General features: G+C 43.4%; 1 protein-coding gene across 16 annotated transcripts in view; it reads right to left on the bottom strand.

The window, feature by feature from the left end:
* Positions 1–20,989, bottom strand: part of DPF3 (double PHD fingers 3) — a 246,937-nt gene that overhangs the window by 204,181 nt on the left and 21,767 nt on the right. For 4 of the 16 annotated variants that reach the window (XR_005597648.1, XR_005597650.1, XR_005597649.1 and 1 more), the window contains exon 1: positions 4,133–4,183. The exons of 11 other annotated variants lie outside the window; for them this stretch is intronic. Coding sequence is in view for 1 of the 5 variants with exons in the window: in XM_039535056.1 (XP_039390990.1) it covers positions 4,133–4,164 (32 nt within the window). In the remaining 4 variants the exon portion in view is untranslated. Of the gene's footprint in view, positions 1–2,932; positions 2,951–4,132; positions 4,184–20,989 lie in introns of those variants that run through there. One more of the 16 variants, XM_039535071.1, reaches the window with a different exon arrangement.

Here is a 20,989-nt window from a genome sequence, read left to right as displayed (position 1 = left end):
TTCCATATCACAAAATCCATTATAACAGTATCCTCAGCAGGTGAATGAATTATCCCCAATAACAGAAACTGAATGGTCGTATCATCCTAGTGTTGGGCTCTCTCGGTCTTGAGCTGGGCATTGGAAGGGGAGAGTTTGCACTGGCACTGCTCTTCTGAGTCCATGCTATCCAAAGGAAATCACTTCTCTTTGGGAGCTACAGATCGAGAATTACAGTGTGAGCAAGTCTCAAGCAAAAAAGGCAGCAGCTCAGTTAACATATGCACTAGTTAGCATGTTTAATTGATCATCTGAAATAAAAGTCAGCTGTTGGAGTAAAGATAGTGGAGAAAAAAATCAGCTCTGTTTCTGGATAAGACTTTTTAAATTACAAGATCTTAATTACATTAAATACATTATGGCACCATATGTACATCAGAATGTGGAGAGAACACAAAGGAATGGAAGTCAAGTTTCCTGAGCTCTAGCTCTAGCACAGATTTGCTGTGTGAACTTGTAAAGTTTCTTAAGCACTCTTTGCCTCGGTTTACCCTTCTGTACACCGGAGATAACAATACTTCACAGAGGTGTTGTGAGCTTAATTGTTAGTGTTTGTAAAGTGCATTGAGATAGCTGAATGACATTTTAAGTGATTCAAAGTATTATTCTACAGTATTTCTGCCGTCCATACATCCATGCATCTCATAGCTATTAGAATAAGATGTGTGCATTAAAAGCAGAGAATGAGATAGAGAAAAAAAACTATAGATGTAGACACAACAGAAGGCTGCTTAAAAAAACCTGAATTTAAAACACACCACTATCCATTGATGGTTTCTGAATATGACTGTTTTGTCGAGCCAGGACAATGTATTTATCCAGACACCTGCTGCCTTCTCTTTATGATCTGATGAACTCAGACCTGTAATATTTCTGCCTGTAGCACCATGTTGGCAAACCACAAGGTAGAAACAATGGGCAGTCATGTCAGGTTGATTGGATCACAGAAGCAAATAGAGGAGAGGAGGACAGAGAAGAGATGGAGATATCCAAAGTGATCAAGCAATGGAAAAAGGAGAGCTAGACAGAGAAAGAGGCAATGGTAATGTAAAGAGTCACTAGTCATTAATAAGGGACCCAGCCCTGAGCTATGCAATGTCATGTATTTACACGAGATATTGAGGTACACTGGAAAATATTATCCCATGAGAACTAGTATAGTATAAACAGAGCAAAGTAGGTGTCTATGTACTGGAACTAAAAGAAATACACATATAAATAAATAAAAACACATGGGGCGTTTCACAATACCTGAGCTAGTATTTCAATCTATAGGATCTACATTGTCGCCCATTTCAAAGCGAAACCTTTGTATGGCCAGTTTCTGTAGGGGGCGTCTGTGGGGTTTGGTTTTTTTTTTTTTTCCTCAGACACAATCAAAACGCAGACAGAGGAAATGCAAATGTCATTCAGCTCCTTTTCATTGTCAGGAAGGACACATGAGGATAATACACTGTGCAATGCATCCTCCCTTCCCCCCCCCCATTATGTGTCTTAATGCTTTTGTCCTAATTTATCCCTTGCATAATTTATTTACATGTGTATTGTTTCCTGATCAGTAACTTGTAAGAATAAATGGAAATTATAGAATGTTTTATTAAACAAGTTGTTACAAAAAAAAAAAAAAGACAGATGGTGTCAGCCAGCCAGTAACAGTCCTGTTTCCCCTACCCAGCACTGGTACTTTAAAAGGCTCACAGAGAAAAGCAAACCCTGCACTTGAGGTCTATTGTTTCCTCTCTTCTCACCCCAGAGGGAGGGGGAGGAATAGGGGGCTAATTATAACAGACCTGCTCCCATTGACTTGGCTTCGAAAGAATTTAACTATAAGTACAAAGGAGGCAGGATTTAGAACGGAGATATAAATCACAGGTGTGAATGTTACATGTACCACAATTACAAAAAGTGCAAAGCTAACACAATACATAATAACGTCGTTCGGAAAGGGCTAGTCCACGTTCAAATCCTCTCCCTTCTTCTCCCAAGTCCTCGGCACGCTCACAGGGGCTTACCACCCCCGTAACTCCATGTGGAGTTACTCCTCATTTGCACCCATGTAAGCAAGAGTAGAATCAAGCTTCCCTTCGCTCTCCGCACACACACACCATCCAGCGCCACGCGACACGAGACTGATCGGATGCCGAGGAAGCTCACCTCCAACACCAAACGAACGACTTTCCCGAAAGAAAAGCATCCCCAACCTCCTTCGTTATTAATATTTACATAGTCACGTCAATACACACGGCATTTCACACAACACGCAAGCAGGACAGAAGTTGGTCCAATAAAAGATATTACTTCCCTCCACCTTGTCTCTCTACACACATAACAAAAGATATTGTATAGTTACCTATATTGTTTTCATGCAGTTAAATTGGCAACAATGAATGATCTAACGTATTTATTTTTTTAAACTGAAAAATAAAATGATTTAAGCTGCAGAATGCAGGTTAATAAGTTGTTCTCACTGGGACAACTATAAAATATGCAGTCTGATTGGTGGAACATTGTATAATCCATCCATATTCACGGGGAGCGAGGGGGGGTCTTTTTTTCAAAAAGACATCTACTCCTTTGATAACACTGTTCTAACGGCACTTCCCCCTTCTCAACAGATTTTTACAATTTGCTAAATGAAAGAATATGTAATGTAAGAAAATGTTTGATGCCAAGATGGAGAAAGAGTGATGCAAATATGCCAGCTGTATGCCCCCACCCAGTGTAAAGCTTTCCTTCCCTCCAGACTGCTGCACAGCACAGAGACAGCAGCAGGAATCCGTGGGGAAAACCTCCAAATATTTTTCTAACTCCAATCGGAGAAAGTTTAATTGAAAGGACGCAGCTCACAGTCTGAATTACATCTCTAAAAACTCAAACGGATAAAAACACCCACTCAGTGTGACTTGAAATTCCAAATGAAGTGTCTCCACCAGGTACTCTGCTTTCTTGCATTATGAGCATCTTGCATTATTAGCAAGAGCTGCCCCCTAGCACCGAAGTCATTTTTAAAAGGTTGAGACAGCCTCTTCTCTCCCCACATACGGTGCGAAATCCCACTCTCCCTAATGCCTTGAGGGATTAACGGTGTGTGCTGCAGACCATAAGGAAATAAGGGACCTGATCCAGAGAAAGATGACTGCCTCCTGTGTGCCCATCCTAAATCTGCCTTAATTCAAGACCGGAGAACCCAGCACATTTCTGTAGCAGAGGCACCTGCCCCCACACTCTCTTCCTATATCTCCTAGCAAACAGTTGGCCAAATTCTGCCCTCGTTTACACCCGGGCGGATTTCGGTAATCAGTGTGTCCTTCCCAAAATGGAAACAAACAACTCTCGTTGCCACTTTTAAAAGCGAAAACCTCCCGTACGCAAAGAGCTCTCTAGACTTCCTGCCTAAAAATTAACCATCAGTGACTCCGAGTCATTCATTTCAGGCAAATCTGGCTCTCTCTTCCTCGCACACAAACCGAAGTGTAATTGCAATGCCCCTGCTGCCCAGCTAAGAAACGAGCGGTGCAGCCCCCTTTGCTGCCGAGCCAGCAAACGCTGTGGCTGATTCTTTCCCCCTCTTCAAGTCATCCCAACTCCAAGAAGGTTTGCAAAACAAAACTCCGAACTGCTGTCGGAGCGCGGCAAAACCGATAATTATGCCCCCGATTCCCAGGACCGATCCCTCACCCTGGGACACTGGGTTGTGGCGAGGGAAGCCAGCCCGGACGCCAGGCTCAGGACTCTGTCAAGTGCAAGCACCCCCTCAGGGGTCCTGCAGGATCTTGCCGTTTCCAAGATCCACGCAGCCCCAAGAGCTGCAAGAAGCCCCGCGGCCATCCTCCCCTTCAGAACTCAAATCTCTCTTCCTCCCGGCCAGCCAATTAATCACAACACAAATGTAACAATTTCTTCTTGTTAATTTCAGAGCAAGACGTCTGTGTGTGTTGCACAAAAAGAGAGGAGCTCAGAAAGGAAAGAGCGAGGGAGGAGAGATCGGCTGGGAGGCTGGAAGCACCGGGCTCAGGCAGGCAGCAGCATCGAAAAGGCGCCTTTTTTCATATTTAAACCACGCGGAATATGTACATTTTTGATTCCTACTTACGCTTTCAGGGGGTTGTGAATGACAGTCGCCATTTTGCTACAATGTAACAGAATATTGTGTCTCGGAGTTCTAAAGGTTCGCTTAGGGGAAGCGCCCAGCCAATCAGAGGATGGGATACCGGCCCGCTGCCCAATCCGGGACTGTGGGCGGAGCCTAGGTTGTGCTGGTTATTAGGGGAGCTGTCAAAGCCCAGAGGTCACTCCCTTTCTGTGGAACTGGAAGAGAGCAGGTCTTAAAGGGGCAGTAACACATCCAAGGGGCTGTCACCACACCGAACTAGATTGAGGGGGGCTAGGATGAGGAGCAGAAGACTCTTTGGAGTTATCTGGCTTTTAATGTGTCAAGAAATCGAGAGAAAGGAATGAGGGAAAATACATTATCTTTTTGTATTGCTGTGGCTGCCTTTCATTTCCCAAATGGCATGCCCCCTTATTCATGTGCAAAGGCTGGATGCATGTCATTTCATCAGAAAAATAAATGACATATGTTCTGACATTTGGTGCTGCAGCAGATTATTATTATTATTCCCAATTTGTTTCCCTTTACCTAAAGCCACTTTCCCCTTCAGGTTTCTTAGAACTAGCACTTACAGTGACTCCAGGGCAGCACCCTCTCCCCCTCCCCTAGGAATTTCTCAATGTCAGTCATCCAGCTCCTGCAGCCAGTGCACTGGTTACATAATGCACAGTGGCCAAACTGCCTGCCTGCCTGTTTTCTGTTTTCCCCACAAAGCAACTTCTGAAGTGATTGTCTTGTCTAGCATGTTGAGACCTGGGCCTCTGATCTTTCATCATAGAGAAAGGGAGGGGGAAGGATTTTAACCTACATTTCATATGACACCTATTTGCATGGTAGCAGAGTAACTTGGAGGCAAGAGTTCTGGAACAGATACAGCTGTAGTTAAAAGTCCATTTCTGGGAGAGGCACCAACTCCAGGAAGTCAGAGTTTACCTGTGACTAATTAAAAGCATTTGCAAATGAATTATCCAGCATGAGCAAAGACACTGGAGACGTGGCTAATTCTGATCTCACACACTGTAAATCAGAAGTGACTTCACTGAAATCAGTGAAGTTACACCAGCGTTGATCTAGTATAAGCAAGATCAGACTCAGACCTAAGAAGTTTCTTCCTGTCTGATATTCGTGCAGGCTTTGCCTTACAACATTTCTCTATCTCTCAAAGGTCTCCCTTCCCTTCAGGCATCCTCTAACCCCAAATAAGGAAACAGAGGCCTGATTCTCCTCTCTTCACACCAATAAATATCTGGAGAAACTCAAGTGAAGTCAATTAAATTATACTGGTGTGAAGCCAGTATAAGGGAGAGAAGAATAAGGATCATGGCCCTTTGATTTCAATCATTCAGGACCCAGACAGTTGGAAGTATCAATGTTTTGTGATCTGTTTGGGTGTCAAAAGAGGTTTGAGACAGCAGCACTTCTGGAACAGAGGGCTGAATTAAGAAAGGGGCCAAAGAGGCCAAAGCTTCTTATAACAGTATTTAATATAATAATGGCCCAGATGGCACTGGATGTGACTTAGGATCCTCATGTTTGACACTTCCCGGTTGGCAGGGGTGGCTCTAGGAATTTTGCCGCCCCAAGCAGGGCAGGCAGGCTGCCTTCCGCGGCTTGCCTGCAGAAGGTCCGCTGGTCCGTTGGTCCCTCCAAAACTGCGGAACCACACGACACGTCTGCGGGAGGTCCGCCGAAGCCACGGGACCAGCGGACCCTCCGCAGGCAAGCCGTGGAGGGCAGCCTGCATGCCGCCCTCACGGCGCCAGCAGAGCGCCTCCGCGGCTTGCCGCCCCAAGCACACGCTTGGCGTGCTGGGGCCTGGAGCCGCCCCTGCCGGTTGGCCACAGAGAAAGTCAGCTGCAAACTGCAAAATTTTTGTAAACGCATGGGTGACATACTCCATGAGAGAAAGAGAGAAATGAACAGGATAACATGTTCAGGTACCTATGCTAGAGGCATCAGAACTGCTTAACTGTGTGTCATAGGCTTTATCTTGCTGACATTCTCCTTTAGCTCAAATGATAGGAGAATATTGGTTCTATCTCCACTGTCATAGAAAAATTCTTACTGGCTATGAACTGCCACACAGAGAGGTCACAATTATCACTAGGTGGGCATAGATTTATTTATAACACATTTATTTTTATAGACCGATGCGTACCACTAAGTTCCCTCTGAGCCACGCAGCAGCCTATTAAGCGCCAAGCAGGCGCTCAGGGCTGCGGCGGGGAGAGATGCCTCTCCCCCAGCCCTGGACCTGCTGTGGCCAGGGGAGAGGTGCCCCTCCCCTGGCCCCAACCTTGGCCCGGCCCGGCCTGGACTTACCACAGCCATGGGAGAGGTGCCTATCCCAAGGCCTCAGCCCCGGAGCTGCCGCAGCGGGGAGAGGTGCCTCTCCCCCAGCCCAGGTGCTGCTGCAGGGAGAGAGAACTGGTGGGAGTCCTCTCTCCTTGCTGTAGCCTCGGGGCAGCTTGCACCCCAAACTCCTTCATCCCTGGCCCCACCCCAGAGCCCGCACCCCATAGTAATACATCACCTTCATATTGGTGCACATAACAAAATTCATTCTGTGCATATGTGGGAAAAATTAGAGGGAACAGTGGGTACCACATGCATGAAGGTGATATCCATGTGGTAAACTGCAGCACCATGATACATTTTATAATTATGGGATAAATTGCAAAGCTATGTGCGTAAAGAACTTATTGTGTCCCATTCACTGCCTCAGTTGTATTGTGCTCCCTCATCCATCTCCACAGAATTTATTGTAACATTCCCAGTCCCTGAGCAACTTCAGACAGCTGTTATTTTAGTTAAAATGTCTTTCAACCTTTCCAGATTACTGTACCCCTTTCAGGATTCTGATTTGTCTTGCGTACCCCCAAGTTATCTCTTTTTTAAAAACTGTTTGCTTATAAAATCAGACATAAAAATACAAAAGTGTCACAGCACACTATGACTGAAAATTTGCTCACTTTCTCATTTTTACCATATAATGATAAAATAAATCTATTGGAATATAAATACTGTACTTACATTTCAGTGTATAGTATACTGAGCAGCATAAACAAGTCACTGTATGAAATTTTAGTTTGTACCAACTTCGCTAGCGCTTTTTATGTAGCCTGTTGTAAAACTGCAAATACCTAGATGAGTTAATGTACCCCTGGAAGGCCTCTACATACCCCAGCAATGCGCATACCCCTGGTTGAGAACCACTGAGTTAAACAAACCTACTCCAGAAATGTTTTGTCTTTCTCTTCCCAAAACGTAGAATTTCCTCCCACAAAGTTACAACTCTGCTTCCAGACCTACAGCACACCCATCCTACAGGGGGAGGGATAGCTCAGTGGTTTGAGCATTGGCCTGCTAAACCCAGGGTTGTGAGTTCAATCCTTGAGGAGGCCACTTAGGGATCTGGGGCAAAAATTAGTCCTGCTAGTGAAGGCAGGGGGCTGGACTCAATAACCTTTCAAGGTCCCTTCCAGTTCTAGGAGATTGGTATATCTCCAATTATTACCTTAGATCTGAGGAATGTATTGATCTATTTTGATTCTTCTTCTTCTATCCCCCATAAAGGAAGTTTTAACCTAATTTTAATATATTTAATGTATTGTCCTGAGGCCCAGGATGGGCAACAGACAATTTTTCTCTATATAAAAGAATATAAGCCCAATCTGTGCCCTACTGTGGTAGAAGTTGGAGATTTATGCCACTGGGAAGAGGAGACACCAACACTCTCTCCAAGCAATGGTAAGTCCTATGATAGTGTACTGTAAATGATGACATTTTTGAAGTATACAAAAGCTGGTTTAGATATCTTTAGAAGTTTAATGAGTCTCTTTGGGCCCTGTACAGTTGGACTCATGGGCGCATTCCTGAGCTGTGGGCAATAAGCTCTTGGTGAAGCTGGGTAGGGAGGAAGTTGCAATGTTTTAAACTATCTTGATGCTTCCCTGATCCTTAGGCCATTCATATGCTAGGCCAGTCCCAGACTCTAACTAGCTGCCATCAATCCCAACCATCTAGGCTGTTACAGCAGCCCACCATCTTCTGGGCATAAGAAAAACCCTTGACGCACCCTATTTTCCCCTACCATTCCCCATCTGCAACGGGTATCCAAACCGCAGCTCTTTTACCATTCATATGCGGCTTGAGGAGCCCCCCATTCTCCACCTACCGGACTGGGGGGGTGGCGCTCAGGGCTTCTGCACACCAGGTGTCAGGGCTTCAGCCCCACAGGGCACACCTGCCAGGGCTCAGGGCTTCCCAGGAATGGGGCTGAAGCCCCAACAGGTGTACCCTGTGGGGATGAAGCCCCGAGACCTCCCTTCCTGCTGAGCTAGAGCCCCAAACCCCAGCAGGCAGCTCTTGCAGGGCTGAAGCCCCAAGACCCAGCAGGCGCGACCCATGGGGTTGAAGTCCCGAGACCCCCCCTTCCCACTGGAGTGGAGCCCTGAGACCTGGCAGGCACCTCCTGTGAGGCTGAAGTCCCGAGCCTCAGCAGGCGCAACAGATGGGGCTGAGACCTCCTCCCGACAGGGCAGACTCCCCTAGCCCTACCAACCTGCTGCAGGGCTGAAGCCCCAAGCCCCAGCTCTGAAGGTGGTTGTAGGCAGCTCAGAAGGGCAGTAAGTCTGGCCATCGCTGCCATATGCCAATGGTCAGAAGAAGGGAGTGGCATAAGGGTAACTACGGTACTGTTATACCACTCAAGGATCTTTGGATGCAGCTTGAGAGCAACTTTGCAATACCAGAGAAATGGAGAATCTGGCCCATAGTAACTAAGGCATGAAGCTTTACTGGCAGGATATAAAAACAGTACCAATAATTTTTTAACTCTAAAACATTTCTAGACTAGATTGTCAGTAACATGTAATGTCATAAAAATACATGATGGTATGGTGTGGGAGATTTTATAGACCCCTGTTTGAAATGACCTAAATAACTTACTGTTGGCTTCACCTCTTGTGAATAATGTGACCATCACAAATTCATGCTCATAAAACCTTTACATCACACTCTCATGGATTCCAATTTTATACCCATTAGCACACACACAACCTTCATCATTAACTGATTACATGTGAATGAAATTTTTGGGACCCATTCTCCTCTCAAGAACATTGGTTTTATACCAGTGTGACTCCACTGATCAATTGTGACTGTTGATTTGCAGTGTCAGAGGAGAATAAAGACCAAAATACACACATTTTCTCATTTATTAACCCACCAAGTCCTGAATTCAGGGTTTTATGATCCCCACTTAAGAGTTGATGACATCACTCAAAGCCATCTAAATCACAGCAGGGAGATTGCTAGAAGATGGAAATGCTTTTAAAATATGTAGTGTTATAAAAGTAGGTAGGTATATGCTTCCCAGCAATATGGGGAACATACAAATAAAAACCTGAACAAACTGCATTAAAGCTTAAAAAAAGAGAGAGAAAAATAATGAATCTATTCTTGTAGGGTAAAACTGCACAAGACCCTCAGCAAACCTTGGTGGTGATGCGGGGGTGGGAGGAGCAGGTTTGGTTTTTTGTTTGGTTTTTTAATAAAATCTAGTTCTACCCACTACAAAGCCTGAGCATTCAGGTTCTATGTGGATGGAATGTGAAGGGCTTGAAGAGGTGAAACCCACCCCTTCAAATCAGGGCTGATGAGCAACATGTCCCGATCCCTGCAGCAGAATAGCAGCTGTAGTTCCTCCATACCAGTTGCATAGGTGATGGGGACGTTGCAGCAACTGGACTATTGACTCCTGTGACTACTCCTCTGACCTACCCCATTTCAGACTTCTTTTCACTGGTGTCAATGGGACCAGTGCAGTTCTCCTTTCTGTGTAGTGTAGGGGACGCATGGGCTCATGGTCACCCTGCACAGTCTGTATGCAGGACCTACATTTTGCTGGGCATCATAGGTGAGTTTCACCCTTTTGAAATAGATTCATTATTTTTCTCTCTTTTTTAAGTTTTAATGAAGTTTGCTGAGGTTTTTACTTATACACTCCCCAGCAAAGTTGGGAACATAAAGACAACTGCTTGAGAACTGGAAAATGAAGTCAACTAGAAACTGAAGTGAAACTGACCTGCCTGTTTAATTTTCCAGGCTGAAGAAAATGCAAAAGGCAAACTAATAGATAAAAATGGTAAAAAAGCTACAAGAGCTAAAACATTATTTCAGCTGTAACAATCTAAGGTGTGATCAGTAGCACACACCTATATTTGTAATATGTGGATTTGATATGGACAGTGCTTTGTAAGGACCGAAGCCTGTAAGTGTGCTCCATGCATGGAAGTTCTCAACTTTAGGTGCAGCTCTGTGTTTGCAAAACAGGGCCCCATGTCTACAGATACTCTGTAACTGATTTAGGATCTTAACCCCTTTTTATTTATTTAAAGCTCTGCAGACATCTTGCATGCACTGTTCCTTGTCAGTCCTCCTCCCCATTTTCTTTGATCTCCACCAGTAGTTCAGTAATTCAAAGTAAAGAGAGAAAGATATCAGAGTGTCAAAGTTCCAGACTCAACACCCTCTACAAACACATCACCCAAATCTTATATAGTCAGCAGAACAAGGGTAACTGCAGAGCTGCATGGATGAAGTATAATCAGCACCAATGATTCATTCTTTACAACTTCAGGAGTCACGTTCTCAAAAGGCGACCTGAAATCTTTTCTTTAAAAAGCAAAATTCCCTCCACTGTAGCAACATGTGCTGAATGCCTGTAGGCTAGCAAGATTCATTCCACACACATGAGGCCTGATTCTAATCTCACATAGTTTTATGCCAATATCACTCCACTGGCTCTCCAACCGAGTTACTCCTGATTTACATCCACCCCAGGAGGATAAGACTTAGGTCCCTTTCGTTTAAAAATGGGTTGTTCAAATAAAGCTGAGAAAGTACTGCAAAGTTCACATCTGAATTCAGATCTCAGGCTGAAGTTTCCCAAAGCCGGAGGAGAAGATGGATGTCTCAGATCTCTGGTTCTGGTCCAGGTCTATCTCCACTTTAATAATGCCGCCCTTAGCCTGGCCACTGGTGTATTCAGTAAAAGCAACAAAGAATCCTGTGGCACCTTATAGACTAACAAACGTCTGTTAGTCTATAAGGTGCCACAGGATTCTTTGTTGCTTTTACAGATCCAGACTAACACGGCTACCCCTCTGATACTTGGTGTATTCAGCACGCCCTGCTATAGTTGAGGTATTTTTATAAATGATTAGTAGGAACACCTTTACGAATAAGATATGCAAAGAGTCACATTGGGGAAAAATAAATTATTCCAAACTGCCTTAAAAGAACACAGAAGTCTTGCAGTAGTAAATGGAGTGGTGTAGTACTACCAGGTTATAATACCTTGTGCTTTCCATCTTCAGCATTAACTAATAAATCTTCATATCACCACTCTGACATAGGTAAACAAGACCCTGTCTACAGCACAGCAATAACCAAATCAGGGGACCACATTTGTTCTCTGACCGCGATATAAACATGATCAAATTTGTAGTATAGATGGAGATTAACTGTATTCTCATCTCCAGGCAAAAGATTTACACTGTCCAGGATCACAGTTAGGTTCGGTCTTCCCTATAATTTTTAATTAGATTTTAATAAGGTCACGGGATAAACATGAGGCAACCAGGTCTCCTGCCACCATTGTAGCTGGAAGGATTGTATTTTTATCAGTAAATGTTGGTAAACATTCACTTCACTGAAAAAAATATTTCCATCAATAGTAATCAAAATATACAGATAGAAAGAGTAAGAAAAATGCTGTTTGAGAACTTATTAATGTTCAATTTAAGGATATGTACTTTGAATATTGACATGTGATGTTGACAATTTCTGTGTTAACTGTTATAAAGCTTTAACTTTTTGAATCTCAACACCTACTGTCATTAAATAATTATCATCTAACTCCCCTATTGTCTGATACACACACCCATTATTTTCCATAATTGTGAAAATGTAAATCAATAAAAATAAAAAATACTTAGAAATAAACATCTATATTATCCACTGATATGATAAAATATACACATTAAATTCTGACAAGTCTAATTATCACAGTGATATAGTTGGAGCCTGAGACACTGCCTCTATGCAGCTGTAACTCTTTTTAAACATGATTGTGGCCCAAGAGTATTATAACATGATTTCCGTTTGCCTGAGTGAATAGAAAAGTACATTTCATAACCATGTTAGGTAACCATGCTTTAACCCTGGTAGAGAGACAAGGTGGGTGAGGTGATATCTTTTATTGAACCAACTTCTGTTGGCGAGAGAGAGGCAAGCTTTTGAACCACACAGAACTTTTCTTCATGTCTGGGAAATGTACTTTCAGAGTCACAGCAACATGCAAGGTGGAACAGATTGTTTAGCATAAGTAGAGAGTACATATTGCAAGGGACCTTTCAAGGTAGAGTGACCCTCTTAACACCTCTGTAGTCATAGGATCCTGGTAAATTTACTGACCACCTCTGTGAAGCACTTTGAGATCTACTGCTGAAAAGCTCCATTTAAAGCTGGGTAGTAGTATTATTATTTAATTCTAATATAAGTTATTTAGCCCTTGTGTTTGTGAAGATAAATTCTGAGACCTGGCCTACACTTAAAACTTAGGTCAGCATAGCTAAGGCTCTCAAAGGTGTGAAAAACCCACACCCCTGAGTGCCACAGATATGCCAACCTAACCCTCAGTGTAGATGCAGTTAGGTAAATGTAAGAATGCTTCCATAAACCTAACTATCACTGCTCAAGGAGGTGAATTTCCTACCGCACTGGGGAAAAACCCTTCTGTTGCTCCAGTCTGCATCTATGCCACAGGGTTATGCTGGCGTAGCTAAGGCACCATAGCTATGCAGCTATAGTCCGTGTAGCATAGACATGGTCTGAATGTGCAAGCAGGTTTAAACAATAGCTCTCAGAAGTATAAATTGGCCCTTTCATCTCAATGGGATGTTAACTCTGAAATAAGCATCAATATCACTGCTGATCAAAACATATAAGAAAGGAGAGTCATGATGAAGATGTTATGAAGACATGCTCAATTTGCTGACACTGATATTTTATTTGGCATCACGAGTGGGTGGAAGTGACGGTGGTTGAAGCCTTGGGTCGTGGGCAGAGCTTGAGAAAGTACCACCACTTTTTTTTTCCAGTCTGCCCCTTGTTTATAATTTTTTTTCCATTAACACAAGCAAGGAAAAAAGCCATGTTATAACATGGTCCAAAATGTTTATTTTTGTAGTATATGTAGGACTGAAATATTACTGAAAGCCTCACTTTCTGCTACAGCTAGTCTAAATTTTTCCAAAAAACTGTTCACTCAAAAAATATTTTTTTGTCAAAAACAAATGAAAAAGTGGGGGGGTGGAGGACACCTGGACATTATTCATTTTTTTTTTTGCATTGCATTTTATTGTCAGAGAGGCGGAAGAAGGATTAAAACTTTTTATTTCCCAAAAAAGATATTCTGGAACATTTTTAAAAAAAAATGTTTTGTCTCAAATCCTGCAAAATTGAATCAACTTCCAACAATTTTCACAAAATTATTTTTCTATTTTTCAACCAGTTGTAGCGGTTTAAATGTAGACACAGTCTAAGTTTGAGCCTGTCTAGCATTAAGGAAATTTGCAGTGGTGTTAGACCAGTGCAAACCCCTAATATAGACATGCTGGACTGGTGCAACACAGGACTTATCAGGATAAGACCACATCTACATGACATGGATGATAGCAGCATAGCTATGGCTCCATAGCTGTGTCAGCATAAGCCGTAACATAGATGTAGCCTACACCAACTGAAGGGGTTTTTCCATTGCTGTAGGAACTCCACCTCCCTGAGCGATGATAGCTAGGTTGATGGAAGTATTCTTCTGTCAGCCTAGCTGCATCTACACCAGGGGTTAGGTTGGCATAGCGATGGTGCTCAGAGGTGTAAATTTTTCACAACCCTGAGCAACATAGCTATATCAACCTAAGTTTTAAGTATAGAGACCAGGTGTAAATTATATTAGTTTAAGTCATAGTTGTGCAAGCCCTGATTTATACCTGTCGAGTGTGTCTACATTAGGGACTTGCACCTATGTGGCTACCTTGCATAAATTTCCCTAATGAAGACAAGGCCCTTAGTGTCAAAACAGTATAAGAACTTTGATATTCTCAGCTGCCAGTCATTTCCTCAGTTCATTATACCGCACCGCCTCAGTAGAAGAGAGCTGAAAAATACCTGTCAAAGATTATAATAAAATTCTGAGTGAAGAAGGCGGCTGATGGGACACTGCTTGCTGCAGGGTACAGTACTATTTTTGCTACTAACTGTGCTGCTTGTGAAGCTATGTGTACAGTTCTGTTGTAGCATCCATGTAAGGCTGCCAGGCAAGGGGCGTACTAGGCATACATATAGGGCCTGATTCTCCTCTCACATTGGTTTTACATCAGCAAAATGCCATTGATTTCAGTGGAGATACTAGTGCTCCTGATTTACACCAGTATCAATGAGAGGCGAGTCAGATGTGTACAGTCCCAATACCACAGATAGTACCTGGGATCTATGAGGCTAGGCAGGCTCCAGTGGCTCCAGCCAAGGTATTTGCTGGTATGACCAAGAATCAGATATTCTTTCATCTAGGTTAAGACACCATAAGTGTCACTAGTATCAATACCAGGTGTGTAACCCAAGTCCCAAAGCGCTCACTCAAGCAAGACAGAAAGGAATTGTTACCACCTAGTATTTCAGGATGAAGTGATAGTCCAAGCACACCATCTTCACGTAAGGCTCACAATTTCCATCACCCAAACACCGCCGCACACAAAAGTACACGTTCTCCATCTTCTTATTCCTTACATAAGAACATAAGAATGGCTATACTGGATCAGACTAAAGGTCCATCCGGCCCAGCATCCTGTCTGCTGACAGCGGCCAATGCCAGGTGTTCCAGAGGGAGTGAACCTAACAGGTAATGATCAAGTGATCTCTCTCCTGCCATCCATTTCCACCCTCTGACAAACATAGGCTAGGCACACCATTCCTTACCCATCCTGGCTAATAGCCATTAAGGGACTTAACCTCCCTGAATTTATCTAGTTCTCTTTTAAACCCTGTTATAGTCCTAGCCTTCACAACCTCCTCAGGCAAGGAGTTCCACAGGTTGACTGTGTGCTGTGTGAAGAACTTCCTTTTATTTGTTTTAAACCTGCTGCCTATTAATTTCATTTGGTGGCCCCTAGTACTTATATTATGGGAACAAGTAAATAATGGCTGCTTTCATCCTTTCCCATTTTGCTGAAGGACAGAGCCAGTCCGGGGGCATTTCAACCACTATATTTGAAAGGGTGCACCAGCCATCTTCAAAATCAGAAAAAGATGCCAACAAACTATTTCTGATTATACCTCAGAACACCTAAGATCTCTCAGGGCCTAAGCTCAGAGGTGTCAAAAGTTTAGGGGATTTTTAGTGGGCAAAAGCATGCCCTTTGGAGGGGTGGAACCAGGGATTGGTCAAGTGCTAACTCCTCACTTTTGTAATCATCATAGGTGGTGTAACAGGGTCAGAGAAGGACAAAGGTATGTCCCCCACTCATGCACACCCTTTCCTTCCTCCTGGGGGATGACAATAGCACTTAGGCACTAGGACTCAAAGGCGTTAGAACAATTTAGATGTAAATACAAATATTTATGAAGACAATACTGTGACTGCTGTTGGGCAAGCTGGAGCACTACAAAATAGTATGTTTTCTCACACAGGTTTCCTGAGGGAGATTCTCCCCTCCTTAAGGGTTTTATCATCCTCACCACAAAACACCCACATTTGGATCCCAATGCTGCAGCTGCGACATGTGCCAAGCTTCTGGGAGCTCTATACACATCATGGCTACAGGATCAAGCCCTACAGCTGCATCTTGCCCACTCTTCAAACGTTTAGAAATGACAGCAAGAAAAGAAACTGAGCTGTATGCTTCGCTGCCCTCGCTGGGCCTACAGTAGCTTCCCACTGTCTCCTAACCTTTGGGTCATTCTTCTGGAATACTTTTTATTAATAGCCTTTTCTCTCTCTATGTAATATTAATCCCTTCAGGCAACCATGATCACCCCTGGTTGCCCTCCCAGACAGATGCATTGGTCAAGTCCATTTTGGGAAGGGGGGGGGGGGAGAAGGATAAAATAAAAAATACAGCCTGGGATTTACTGTACTTACATTTGCTGCAGGTGAAATGCACTTGCTAATTAAGTCTGCACTGGGGTCAGACAAGCAGCCGACTCTCTCACTCTATTTATACACTTGGAATAATTCAACAGCTAGAGCTTTTCCCGGGTAAATAAATGCCCACCTCCTGAAATGGATTCCAACTTCTGGAGCACTGAGGTTACACACCAAGGGTCAGTATGCAAATTGCCATGCCAGAGCCATGCAGCTGTTTCCCTCAGTCACTCGTTCCCTACTTTTATAGGACATGAGAATTCTACTTGTATTCCAAATTCGAATGTAACCATGTTATATTCCAATTGATGCTGGCAATATTCCAAACTGTGGTACTGGGGACACCCACGCCTGGCTTTTCTCAGCTACCACAGTATTCAGAATGCTGGTGGAATAGGTGGTTATTGTGTGGAATCCTAAAACTAACTTTTCTATTGAGCATGTATGTAAATGAACTCTGACCTGCATGTCTGCACAAGCAGCAAAATGTTGTTTTCATGCTCTGCAAGGTGGTGAAAAGCAGGAGAATGACGGATTAATGGCCCAATGAGGAAACCACCATATTTTTAAACAACTTTCCTAAGGCCTTTATTTTATTTATAGACATTTCTAAGGCATATGGGAGAAACATAGGAACTATATTTTCAAAAATAGGGGTTATGGGTATAAGACCCCAATTCAGAAGAGATATTTACATACATGCCTTTGGGTAGTCAGCAGGACTACTCACTTGCTTAAAGTTAGGTATGTGCTCAAATACATTGCTGGACTAGAACCTAAATGAAAAGAAGGGTGTTAGCCCTGGGTACCAGGCAGAGATGAGGTGAGACAGGACAGGAGAACAATTCAGGAAGTGGTGGTGTGCCACAACTGTGGAACAGCTGGGAGATAGGGTACTGGAGCAGGTTTAGTTCTTCCATTCCTGAAACTGGGTCATGATTTTAATAAAAAAATTCAATTGATGCAGCAGAATAAGGCAGGACCCCTTAAGATCAAGGGCCCATGACTGTAGGAGACTTGAAAAAAAACAGACATGAGTTGATGTATTGTTTGATTGCTGCATGATGGCCATTTACCACAGACACCAGATCCAAGGAGGACAAAGGGCATCCTTCTAGGTCCACAGTGCCGCCCATAACTTCTCAAGTCATGCCACAATGCATCCCAAAGGAAGGGGGTCTAGCAAATATGTGATTCTGATGACCACCATTCATGGCAGAAACTGGGGAGGAATATTTTTGCAGAAGGAGGGAGCTAAGTTTTGGTTGATCCAGGCTCCATGTAGCCTCAATCCCCTGAACAAGACTTCTAATACAAAACAGAACTATTTCATCCCATGCAGAGAGATTTGTTTCATCTTTAAATTCTTGCTTTTAAAAAGTATTTGTTATCTCTTGGTCTAACTATATTACTGAGTACAGTCTTAAAACACACAAGGAAAAATATTTAAACTGGCGATGGGTCCAATTCACAAAGTTTGGATCTACATAAAGATCCAAAGTTTGGGAGTGGTTAGATCAGGATTTTGGTTCAGTCCATTATAGAGGTAGGAATCAGCATCAAAGATCATATTTGGATCCTAATTTTTGTCTTAAATATTTGGGGTGTTCAGAGCTGGATTTCTAATTTATCTTTAAATAGATAGTTGATTAATAACAGGAGCGGCGCCAGGGTTTTTGGCACCCTAGGCGGGGGTCCTTCCGCGCTCCCGGTCGTTGGCGGCAATTCTGCGGCGGGTCCCGGAGCAAGTGAAGGACTTGCCGCAGAATTGCCGCTGAAGACCTGGAGCGCAGAAGGACCCCCAGCCGCCGAATTGCCACCGAGGGCGGCAAAATGCCACCCCCCCAAATACTGGTGCCCTAGGCAACCGCCTAGGTCGCCTAAATGGAAGCGCTGGCCCTGATAACAGTAAAGAATTACATATTACCAGAACAGTTTGTACACGACAATGATAATTTTGCAATAACGCAGAGTATCATCTTTATCTGTATGAGATTTTACAAAGATTGGGAATATCAGTGCTGAAGATAAACCAATATTTTCACATTTAGAAGCTTAAAGTTTGGCTCTAATATTTACTTAAGCAGCTAAATAAGAGGTGTGATTTTCAAAGACACTGAGCACCTACAGCATCATATGAGCTCAGTGGGACTGTGGGTGTTCAGCACATTTGAAAAAAATCAGACCTCTTATATCTTGACTGCCTAAATATAGATTTAGATAGCTAGCTTTAGGCTCTTAAACTTGAAATTTAAGCTATAACAACTGAAAGTCTTGTAAGGTATTGAGATTCTGGATTTAGTGGAAGGTCAGAGTGCTCAGCACCTCCCAGGATCAAACCATAACTTGCACTGAAACCAACAGAGCTATCTGCATTTACAATGGTTTACGTGTAGATGGATTTTAAAAACCCCCACCCATTATATCAGTGGAGTTTTCAATTTCAATGCAGATTTCCATGTTTATATAAAATTCATCCCCAGAGAGAGAGCGGGGTAGTGTACAGCCAGCACTGAGCACTAGGAAATCCTGACTTCAGAAGAATTACTGCAGATTTACGTCAGTGTACCTGAGAGCAGAATTTGGCCCATATATGGTGTTTCTTCTTGAAAAAGTGACCTTAAGAAAAACATACTGAAAAAGCAAACCAACTAAACAAAGGCAGGACTTGCATGCATGAAGTTTTTTGGTGTCACTTTGTATATGAATTAGTTAATTTATCTGCTAGCTTCTCTGGATATACACATCATATATTGGTGCGGTGGAGTTAGAAGTTAACATGGATTATACACAGCAAATATCTATGTCCACAGAATCTCTAATGCCATAGACACCCCTGTTTAATTTCATCTCTCCTCTTTACTGTTCCACATTACCAAATATTGTCTCAGATCAATTATAACTTGTTATAACTTTCTTGTCCTGAAGTTAGGAAAGTGAGGAGGCAATAGTAACATGTCAAACAACCTTGGAATCAGCACTCAGCAGATTAATCACAGCCTAGCCTGATGCTTCATCTCCCCCTAGTGGTTCTTGAAAGGCATTTTGAGCAATGCAAAACTAGGAAATGGAAAGAGTTTGTTACCACAGAGCACCTCATGAGCTGGTGCAGTTTCTGACACTACACTGGTCCTCACAAGCCTCCTGTGTTATGTAGGAGGTACAAGTTAAGATACGTGTCTGTCAGTCCACCTGACTGGATTCACTTCTCAGTGAACAGCTGTTATGGATAGTACTTCTCCCCATAGAGTAAGCAGGTAAGGGGGCACTGTGCCACCTTTCATATGAGGCTTCATACAAAAGTGTTGACTACCTAAAATTCCCCCTGCAATTTTAATTAGATACTGTATTCCTCACTTCCTCTAACTCATTGTGTAAACTGAAGCTGCCAAACTCCAGCTCAGGAAAGACAATAGTGGATGAAGGGATTCCTGTGTTTGTATGTATTTTTATATATGTAAGATATAAACACACACAGGGATTATAGGTGGCACAGGTGCTGCCTGACACCTATAAAACCCTATTTTTCTTTGCTTAGAGCGTTGCCAAACTTCAGTTGTTCAGGCTACAGTTCATTTCCCATGCAAGGCATCTGCCTGAGGTTGAATTTTTTTTTTAAGTTTCAGCAAATATAGTTCAGTCATTTCCAAGAACGAGATAGGGAAAAAATACGTTGGCTTCCTCTCATTAAATAAGTTTTACAACCGTTTTGTTGAGAAGCTCTAACTCCTTCATGCTTTGGAGCAAGGGCTTGAAATTTAGCAAAGGGGCTGCCCTGGGGTCAGAGACAATGCGCCTTTTGATCTTCCTGTTCAAAAGCACCACATTTGGCTAAGTTATAAGCCTTTGAAAAAAATCTCAGTTTGCACATGCCAAATAGAGACTTGGTAGCGTCTGGCAACTAACACATCCAAAGAGTCCATCTATAATGGGCATGGTCCTAGGCAGGGCCAGCTTTAGGAAGTGCGGGGCCCAATTTGAACAGTTCTGAGGGGCCCCGGCAGGGATGACTATTAAATATTAGTAAAAAACACATGGGGCTTGTACTCACTGGGCGGTGCTCCGAGTCTTCGGTGGCACTTCGGCGGCGGGTCCTTCACTCATTGCAGGTCTTCAGCGGCACTGAAGGACCCGCCGCCAAAGTGCCGCCGAAGACCCAGAGCAAGTGAAGGACCCACTGCCAAAGTGCTGCTGAAGACCTGGAGCGCCACCAGGTGAGTAAAAATTAAAAAGGCACCTCTAGCCAGGGAAGAGATTCTCACTGGGCGTGGGGCCCTCTTCGGTGCAGGGCCCGATTCAGGGGAATTGGCCTAAAGCCAGCCCTGGTCCTAGGGCCTATGGGGATGAGCAAGACTTTGTCCTCTCTCTGTTCCCAACAGCAAAGAATCACTGTGGTGCCAGGTACCAGAACTGAGAGCAGGACGACTGTCACTCCTGTGCTCTCCGTGTTCACCCTGCTAGTGTCCAGGCAGTGTGAAAGAGGGAAAAATAATAAAAAAAATACCTACACTTTTCATAATATGTGATCATGTAATCAAAGACCATCATAAAGCATATTCACAAGTGGACTGAATTAAGATTGCACAAGCAACCTTAACTCTGGCATTTCCTAACTTCTGAGTACTTGACTT

This window comes from Mauremys reevesii, linkage group 4 (assembly GCF_016161935.1).
Source record: "Mauremys reevesii isolate NIE-2019 linkage group 4, ASM1616193v1, whole genome shotgun sequence".
Taxonomy (NCBI): domain Eukaryota; kingdom Metazoa; phylum Chordata; order Testudines; family Geoemydidae; genus Mauremys; species Mauremys reevesii.
The sequence above is the reverse complement of the archived record's forward strand: the minus strand, read 5'-3'. Positions and strand labels throughout refer to the sequence as shown.